This window comes from Penicillium odoratum (assembly GCF_028828045.1).
Source record: "Penicillium odoratum strain IBT 22623 chromosome Unknown utg000003l_segment0_segment0, whole genome shotgun sequence".
Taxonomy (NCBI): Eukaryota; Fungi; Ascomycota; class Eurotiomycetes; order Eurotiales; family Aspergillaceae; genus Penicillium; species Penicillium odoratum.
Genome location: NW_026643145.1, coordinates 2,313,009 through 2,322,434, shown reverse-complemented (window position 1 = coordinate 2,322,434; position 9,426 = coordinate 2,313,009). Strand labels below are relative to the sequence as shown.

Here is a 9,426-nt window from a genome sequence, read left to right as displayed (position 1 = left end):
CCGCCCGATAACACTCCAAGGGCCTGTGAGGATGGATTCGTCCGGTTCCAAGGTGAGCTTTCTTGTCTTCAGCTTCGAATGATACGCCCTGACCCCCAGAAAAAGGACAAAAAGTCCACTCCTAAGTTCGCCAGCTTCAAGCTACCCTCAGCCACTGATACCGCGGAATCGTCCGATCGCCCTCAAAGCAATTCTGAACGCGATCATAAGCCTCGGTCATCACGACGATCTGACGGAAACCACCATGAAAGAGTGTCTGATCGGCCATCTCGCTCCAGTCACAGTTCCTCCAACCGACATCGCTCGCGCCAACATTCCAGACATCGTTCTCGAGAACGTTCCCGGTCCCCCAGGGTAACCTCCAGACACCACCGATCCCGAGAACGCGATCTGCGTCGTCGATCAATCCAGTCCAGTGCAAACAAGGACAGTTTGCTGCTCCCCGAGCCATCCCAAACAACTCCGATCAAATCAACGTGGCCGCAATGGGCCTCGCAGGTCTCGACAGCAGAGGACTCCTACTCCGACTCCTCGCCCGAATTCTTCATTGATTCCAGAGGAGACCAGGATGCTCTCGCGTATGGGACAGGGAACCGCTGGAAGGTCCCATATTATCACCGATTCGGTGGAGGCTTTGTGCTTGGTCTTGGTCGCACATACCGAATTGATCGTGACCAGTCACATGGAGAACATGTAGTCTTGCGCCCAAGTTGGGTTGCAGACTCATCGACGAGAGACGGAGACAATCACCTTCTATCTCAAGCTCGTAGCCTCCCGTTTCCCGAATATCGCGTGGGTGGCTCAGCGGCCTCTGGCCTTGAGCTAACTGCGGACTTCGTCATGATTGACGGACAGGATTGGGGTGAGCCTTGTCCCCGCCCAGTTCACAACACTGATCTTCAGGAAGAAATCGCCGATTTTGAACGACTGCTAATATCAACTTGGCCCCCAGCTACACGTGATATTGAACACCCTACCGAAGGAATCGATCTCGACGCCGAAAGAAAATCTCGGAACGCAACCCTATGGAAAGCGGTGGAAGATAACCCCCAAGATGTCGGTGCATGGCTTAGGTTTATTGACTACCAGGATATGTCGATCCTCGGACCGCGAGACGATTCTTATTGCCTCACCCACGATGAAAGGACCAGCCTTGCCGATGTGAAGTTGTCCTTGTACGATAAAGCCCTTAAACAGGCCAGCGAAAGCCCTCACAAAGATCGCCTATTGCTGGGCAGATTGCAAATTGGAGCACAGTTATGGGATTCCGAAAAAGTCTCAAACCAGTGGGAAAAGACTCTTCAGGACAACCCCGAGTTCATTAGTCTATGGGTCAAATTCCTCAACTTTTGCCAAACCGACTCCCCGGATTTCACCTTCGGGCAGTGTATCGCTACCCATGAGAAGTACTTGAGACTCGTTTCATCCCTGATCCCGCTTCGCCCCAACATGGTTCAAGTTCTAGTCTACATATTCCTCCGTTTCACGATTCTCTTCAGGGAAGCAGGCTTTAGTGAAATTGCAGTCGGTCTTTGGCAGGCAGTACTTGAGTTTTGCTGTTTCAAGCCGGAATTCGACAACACCAATGAAATCTTGTCATCGTTCCGCGATTTCTGGGATTCAGAAGTGCCCCGCATTGGGGAGGATGGAGCAAAAGGTTGGAGAAACAACACAGCCTCAGACCCAGATCCTACCACGACGCAGTATTCGTCCAATGTCTGCAATTCCGATGTGGCCTCTTGGGTAGAGGCAGAACGAGAGCGAATGACAAAATCTCAATTGCCATGGCGCAGCTTAGATGGATCAATCCCTGATGCCGACGACCCAAACAAAGTTCCTCTCTTTTGTGACATTGAGCACATTCTGCCGTTGTTCATGAGTTTGACCCAGTCAGATGAGCTGATCGATGCTTTTCTGTACTTTGGTCAGCTGCCACATTTGACATTTCCCAGCAATATCCAGACCACTAGGGTGTGGGGATGGGACAACCTCTTACGGACCGAATTTGTGGCAGATCACCGCCTTGGGCTCTCCTCGTGGATGCCGCCTCACGATGAAAATCAAAAGCCAGCAAAGCCTTTCCTCTATCCCCTCCAGAACTTCTTGAACACTACTGACACGTTGTTCGCTTCGCCCAATCATTGGTTCTATTCATTCCAATGGTGGGGCAAATCCCATTCAATTCAACCGCCACTCAAGACCCACGAATGGACGTTGCGCTCTTTGCGGCTTCTGGTGGATCAACACCCAGATGACGAGGAATTAGCAGAATATGCTCTAGCGTTGGAGTTTGCATGCGACCCTGTGATGGGTAGGAAGATTGCCAAGAAGACCGTGAAGAAGAGACCATCGAGCCTGAGACTATGGAATGCTTTGGCAATTATGGAGTCAAGAAGTGAGGACACAGAGGGCCGAAAGAAAGCGAATGGAGTTTGGGCGACCGCTCTTTCAATGAGTCTTGATTTCACAAAAACTGAGCAAAAAACAGACCGTGCTATTCTTTGGCAGTCTTGGATCTGGCAGTTCATGGAAAGGGGAGAACAGACTCAGGCTTTGTATCTGTTGCACAACATAGCCGAGGCCAGGATTGACCCGGAGCAAATTCCAAATGAAGAGACGTTTTTCACCCCTACCTCAACTGTCAAAGTACAGAAGTTTCTGCGTGAATGCCAGGAACAAGCTTTGATCGCTAGAAGAGCCCAGGCATACGTGGCCTACACCGACTGCCTCGCTCTCATTTACTATCTCTCGAATTGGCCGTTCGAGGCTGTCCTGGATATCTACGACAGTGCCGTCCTGAAGCTAAAGGGCTTGTCCCCGGACCGAGAGGCCTTCAAGGCATTCACAGCGGAGCTACTCCATCAAGCCCGCGCAAGGGTCGTGTACGACTCCCTATGCCAAAAGGACCATCACTACACCCCCATGCAAGTCCGCGAGCTCTTCAGGGAGAGCATAACCTTATTCCCCCACAACACGATCTTCCAATCGATCTGCATGTGGAATGAGTTCAGCATCATCCAAATCGACCGGCTTCGAGATCTACACAAATTTGTCAAGGAGGACATGGACAGCCAGTATCAACTGGACGCCTCTCCAGTCATTCCCCCGCAACGTGTCCCGATCTCAAGCTACCTCCTTCCGATCTGGATCCAGCTCGCTAGCCCACGATCCACCGGCCCCTCATACTGGATCGTACGTCCAGTATTTGAGAAGGCGCTAGGCGAGGTCCTTGACCCTGCGGAATTCCGCACAGGCGGAGTAGCTGTACGGAGCCGCTTTGGCGTGGATAGCGCCAGATCAAACCTCACGATCTGGAAGCTGTATATGCTCTACGAACGTTACCACGCCAAGGACCTCGACGCTGCCAAGGCCGTTTTTTACCGCGCTATACGGGCTTGTCCATGGTCGAAGGAGCTGGTCATGTTTGCCTTCGAGCACCTTCGCGACGGCATGCCTGTCTCGCCTGGGGAGGTCACCCTGAAAGGCGACGGTCTGAATGCTGACGAGCTGCGCCGGTTAGTCCTTGTGCTTGGTGAGAGGCAGCTTCGGCTGCATCTCGATATCCGGGCCGATATCATCCGGGCAGCTGACGAAAGTCATGCCAGCTAGGCATGAGTGGATTCCCGTCAAGAATGGCATGTCATTACAGGCGAAGGTGAGGGTTGCAGTGATCAGAAGACATGTTGTCAGGGTCTTGGCGAGTGAGGACTTGGTGAAGAGAAAGAGAAAGAGAAAGAGAAAGAGAGGTGCCGTGACATCTCTGTATAATTTAGCCCACGGGCAGCCATTCTTATTCCACAAATGAAATGGTCACGAACAATATAATATCATATGTAGCTTTTGATAATACCTCGCAGTATTATCAACTATAATACAGGAGAACCAGTCCGACGTATACTTCGCGAACAGGATACACGTCAGACCAACGAAGAAATCAAAAACAAACTCATCACTCATAAAGTCATGCGATATCAACATCGCTCAAAAAAAGAAAACACAACTAAAAGTTCTCCTTCCAGAACTTGAACCGAATTTCCTTGGAAGACGCAAACCTAGCCGCCTCATCAATCTGCATGGCCGCAGTATTGGGTCCACAGAAGTAAACACCAATCTCTGTAGAAGAAGTAGCCTGCAATCCACGCATATAGGTCTGATCTACCAACCCAGCCCGCATAGCCAGAAACAAGCGTTTAAAGTCCGGACGACCGAAATTCGTCCGACTCCTCAACTCAGTAAGCGGATCAAGCGGCTGCCCAACAGAATTCAAATAGATATTCGCAGCAGTATCCTCATCAAGGCGCTGAGTGAGGTAGGTATGAATACGCAAGAACTCGGTATTTCCCTCGAAAGCAGCGGCGTTCGCAGATTGCGCCTCCAGGGACGAGAGCAGAGCCTGGAACCATTCAAATGAGGAGGTGTCTTTGCAGATCCAGATGAATTCCACACGACGTAGACGGCGGGGCGGGTTGGGACTCGAGCGAAGATGCCAGATATTCTTCAGGATAGATGCCCAGGGTGTGACACCGATACCTGTTCCGATGAGGACGGCGATTTCGTTCTCGAATACATCTTCGGCAGGTGCTCCGTAGGGTCCGTCAATGCGCATCTTTGGCATGGTTTGCCCATTTTGGAGAGCGACTTCGTACATCCCGTTTGGATCTAGGCCTTCGAGGTCCTTTGCTTGTGCGGGACCGCAACCCAGAGCGTCTCCGAGGGCGCGGGTGAAATCTCCAACTTGGCGGACATGGACGCTGATGTAGGGGTCAAAAGGGCAGGACGTAATGGTGAACGGATGCCATTGGGTGGTTGAGACGTCAGGGACTTGAAGGAACAGCCATTGTCCTGCTTTATACTTCATGCTTGGCTTTTGGAACTGGATTTCCATGGCGGCTGTTCTATGTTAGTGCTTGAAGTATTGGTGGATCGGATCGGGTCAACATACCATATGGGTGACGAATGACTTTGGTGATGACAGTTTCTTTTCGAGCTCGTATTTCCCGGTAAAGTCGCTCAAAGAGGTACATGGAGCCCGCTACGAGCTCCCATCGCCATCCTTCATAGCCTAAGCAGTGTTTCCAGAATTTTTCACCAGCGAATGGTGAATACGGCTCGGGGCTGTCTCGCACAAAGCACCCAGTTGCGTGGGAGTAGAGAGCAAGAGTGAATGGAATGAATAGATGGTGAGTATACCAAAAGGTCTCGAACGCTTGTTGTCGGATTCGAGCATGCGCCGTGGTGTATATTAGTAACATGCATAATAGCATGACATGACCAGTGATACCACCTGCACTCTTGTAGTGAATTTCCACTGCCAGTATCGGTCGAATCTGATCTTTCTCGATATTATAGAAACTGAGATCATTAGCACTCCTCCGTACATGTAGCGCGGGTACACCTACTTCACATAGTGGGCTGCCACATGGGCACAAGTGAAGAACAACATGGCATAAGCAACTTGACGATGAAACCAGACCGATTCATCGAGAGGCAACCAGCGAATCTGAGGACGAAGCCATCGTAGAGCATTCCGGCACATGGGCAAAAGAATCAAAGTTGCGTCGACAGTAAGAACCATGGCCGCGGCCCTAGATATATAAACGGAGTACTTGAGGACGTTTAATCCTGATAGCCTCTTGTCTGATGACTGGTTATACCTATTTTCATGTTAGCGATTCCAATTTCATGTCTACAATCAAGCGGCAAGTCATACCATCCCGCTGCGAAAATGCCGAAATGTATAGTCCAGAAACCCAAATAAAACCAAATTTGCGACACGGTCAATCCATATCTTTGGAGCAGAGACCTATTAGACACAACCATATCGTGTGGTTTCGGAATTGTCGACCAGCGACAGTTGTTAAAGGAGTGACAAGCAACGTAGGTTGACCGGCAACCAGAAGCCGTGGGTGGGGAACCTCGATAAGGAAGAGATTCGTCTTCAAGCGATATTTGTTCCCACTTTTTGCTATGGAGTTGAATAAATGAGTCTTTGGGTGTACTGCTCCATAAACTTTGCCCAAATCACGATCAGTGAGAATTTCTTCAGGTTAATATGCAAGTCCTGAGCTGAATGCTGAGTGGGACTCCCGAGGTCTCAGAGCTCACGGATGTGATTAATTCAGGGATATGAGTTTCCCGAGTTTAGTATCCCCCAGTATCTTAACCTTGAAAGTGTGGAAACTTGAATGCTGAAAGGTGTAAAGATGAAAGCAAAACAGAAATTCCAGGATCAGAGGTTTAGCTGCAGGGGTGAGGGGTGAGATCTATAATTACTCAACTTAATTACGTCGCTGCTGTCCAACCAAACTCTATGTATATTTATCTCGTAGGTCATAGCCACTTATCTGTCTTATTCGCTTAATACTCTCGTTAATTTCGCCTCTCAAAAATAGTCATTTTTAAGTAAATAGTCCCGAATCTGTTCATCGGAACCACATGGCATGGCTGCAAGCCACAGAATTCCATTAGGGAATGGATTGCGATTTCGATTGTTGTCATTGATGTCATAGATTGCCCTTTTTCATTTCACTCCAATATGGTAAAGTCTCCGGTTCAGGATTGATGTGGCTGGTGAGTGGTCGGCAACTATGAAGTTCGACCTATAAGAATCAGTCTGCAAGCGCTGGAAATTCCCAATCACACAAACTCTGGGGGTCGGTGAAGCATGTCATTCGGTTCGGTCGCTCCGTGCCCAAATATAGTTTTTAGTGTGATTCGTGGTATCTTTGCTCGTTCTCGTTCTTTGCCTTCGCATATTACGTTGGGCATCACTTCAAGGCTTTTTCTCCAATTCAAATTGTTCTTCTATGATTGTTTTATAGGCGTCTGCACATGTGAGCTTGTAACCAAGTCTAGGAGTTTCTGAATCCAGGAATAGTATGATCATCTGATAAGTCGGGTTGGAAATAGATCTATGTGTCTCTTGTCTCGATCATAATAGCGATAAAGGTTGCAGGTCTTGAAATAGAACTTTCCCGGGGTATTGGAAAAAGAAAGTTCAAATGTAAGCGAGCTAACCAAGCCGTCCAGTCACTACATCCTTCATACAATCCGAATTGTGTGTGAAACTCCTGGAAGCGCGTGCCTTGAGCTGCATCTCGTCACGCCAAGCCTTGCCGCTACAGCTTCTGATAGGTGCATATCTGCATTAAGATCCGCTCTGTCACATCTCCACTCCCCAATCACACCGCACCCCCAACTCCGTGAAGAATTGCAAAAGAGGGGGTGAGTAAGGATTCGGTCCTGTCAAGGGAATCTATTGGTTCAGGGCGCTGAGATGCATCCGTGCGGATCACAAAGCCCTACTGTCTTGTACGAAAGTGGGTGGCCCAGATGTGTATCGGTCACAGTTGGCGCCCAGTTCCAAGGTTGTCACATTACTTCGCTTCTCTTCACCGTAGCGACTTCCTGTAGGCTAAGTATAGATGCATGTCCTCCCCCGCTTGCAGTATGCTGGAACTACTCCACTCCCAGATCAATAAAATCATGCCAGCACAATAACACTCGTCCTTTTGAGTGTGGAATCGCTGCGCATTCCCACCGCAACCGTCGAACCTCGAGTCGCTCGCTGGCCGAGAGATTCACACTCTCCGATTCGAAATGGGCAGACTGATCAAGAATCACTGGGGCCGCTTGCTCATCATGACTGCATCAGCTTGTATGTATCGCATTCCCACAAACCAAACACATGCTAATCACGCGCCATAGATCAAGTCGCCAGCGCAATCGAAGGCTTCATCTGGCCAAAGGTCTTCTGGGACTTTTTGTCCAAAAATCTAGACGCCGCCGTCAGCCCGATACCCATCCTTCAAATACTCAATCTAATCATGGGGTTGATCGGTCTGGCCTGGGAATGGCCACTGAAACCACTGGCGGGAACATTACCACATCGGAGCATCGTAATTCGGCTCATCGTATACCCACTAAGCGCATTACTTGCAGCGCTACTTTATCAGGGCACGGATCCAGCTGGGTACTATCTCATTGGTATCGCTGTTTACTTTTGGGCTTACAGTGAAGGAGAGGTGGTATGTCCTGAACCGTGGACATTACCCAGACGATCAATGCTACTCAAGGCATAGACTCCGCTTCGATGCATTGATTGTATCGGAGATACGATTATGTACAGTAATGATAATATGAATGAAGATATGGTTCAATGAAGTATATTTATAGCACGATCCAAGTCCCCGGCAACTTGGTACATAAGTCACGACTCACATGTAGTGCCAGCTGGTGGGAGTGTTTACCACGGTATCAGCTGGGTGCCTGATTTAAGATTATATGGTACAGAATCACGTGACATATCCATGAATTCCCATTCCTTTCTGTAACTCGACTTGACCAATTCCCTTTACGCTTCTTCGAGGGTATAAATCGACTGTGGAATCTTATACAATATACTGACATAGCTTGTGTTTCCGCTCATAGCTTATATAGCGCCACTTGTCGCCGAAATGCACAATGTTCCTGATGAAGACGTGCCAGTCAACAAAACCACCAGCTTCAATGGCACTCTAGCTCGATTCTTGCACCCAAGCAGTTCTTCTGCGCCTGAATCCCCAAGCAAACTAACCAGTCCTGATGAATCAGAGCTCGAACTAGCAACAGACACACCCAATGTGACCCGAAACACCACTGCAAGTCCCAAGCTCCCCACGACCCAGCGGACCTCGACAATCAAATCAAGCACATCAACACGACTTACCCGCTCCAGCTCCAGTCCTTCAACCACATCCCCAAGACGACGTAAACGAAAACCCATCAGCCCATTCGACACCCCACCCGCCTCATCATCCCTCCTCCGCGACTCAATCCCTCCAAATCTGATCCTCCTTCTAATAGGCCTTAACCCAGGCCTCACGACCGCAAGAACAGGCTTCTCTTACTCCCACCCCTCGAACCGCTTCTGGCATCTCCTCCATTCTTCCGGAATAACCAGCATTCGCCATCCACCCTCAGACACATACAGGCTTCCAGAACTATACAGTGTGGGCAACACGAACATCGTGGCACGGCCTACGCGAGACGCAAGCATGCTCACAAAAGCTGAGATGGATGAGGGCGTGCCCATTCTGGAAGCGAAGATTGCGGCTCAAAGGCCCGAGGCCGTCTGCCTCGTTGGCAAGAGTATCTGGGAGGCTGTTTGGAGGGTGCGGCATGGAAGGGGGATTCGGAAGGAGGAGTTTACGTATGGGTGGCAGCGGGAGAGTGAGAATATGGGGTGTTTACCTGGGGTTTGGGGTGGGGCGCCAGTTTTTGTGGCGACGACTACTAGTGGGCTTGCGGCTTCGATGAGTATTGCGGAGAAGGAGGCTATTTGGGCGGAGCTTGGGAAGTGGGTCGTGAAAAGGAGGGAGGAGAGGGAGAAGGGGGTGGAAGTCGGTGATGCTGCTATTTAGCACGATGCATCTTGCTTGAATAGCT

The 9,426-nt window shown here is 49.8% G+C and overlaps 3 protein-coding genes across 3 annotated transcripts; 2 read left to right on the top strand and 1 right to left on the bottom strand.

The window, feature by feature from the left end:
• Positions 1-78: 78 nt before the first annotated feature.
• N7520_004117 (uncharacterized protein) lies at positions 79-3,609 on the top strand (the record flags this gene model as incomplete). Its single annotated transcript, XM_057138052.1, has 1 exon — positions 79-3,609. The coding sequence occupies one exon, from the start codon at positions 79-81 to the stop codon at positions 3,607-3,609; it is 3,531 nt and encodes a 1,176-aa protein (XP_056998517.1).
• A 391-nt stretch (positions 3,610-4,000) lies between these two features.
• N7520_004116 (putative NADPH oxidase (NoxA)) lies at positions 4,001-5,820 on the bottom strand (the record flags this gene model as incomplete). Its single annotated transcript, XM_057138051.1, has 4 exons — positions 4,001-4,890; positions 4,943-5,352; positions 5,400-5,654; positions 5,711-5,820. The coding sequence occupies 4 exons, from the start codon at positions 5,818-5,820 to the stop codon at positions 4,001-4,003; spliced, it is 1,665 nt and encodes a 554-aa protein (XP_056998516.1).
• A 2,636-nt stretch (positions 5,821-8,456) lies between these two features.
• N7520_004115 (mismatch-specific DNA-glycosylase) lies at positions 8,457-9,401 on the top strand (the record flags this gene model as incomplete). The annotated part of the gene is made up of 1 exon (XM_057138050.1): positions 8,457-9,401. One exon carries the CDS (start codon positions 8,457-8,459, stop codon positions 9,399-9,401), a length of 945 nt encoding a protein of 314 aa, XP_056998515.1.
• Between the last annotated feature and the right edge of the window lie 25 nt (positions 9,402-9,426).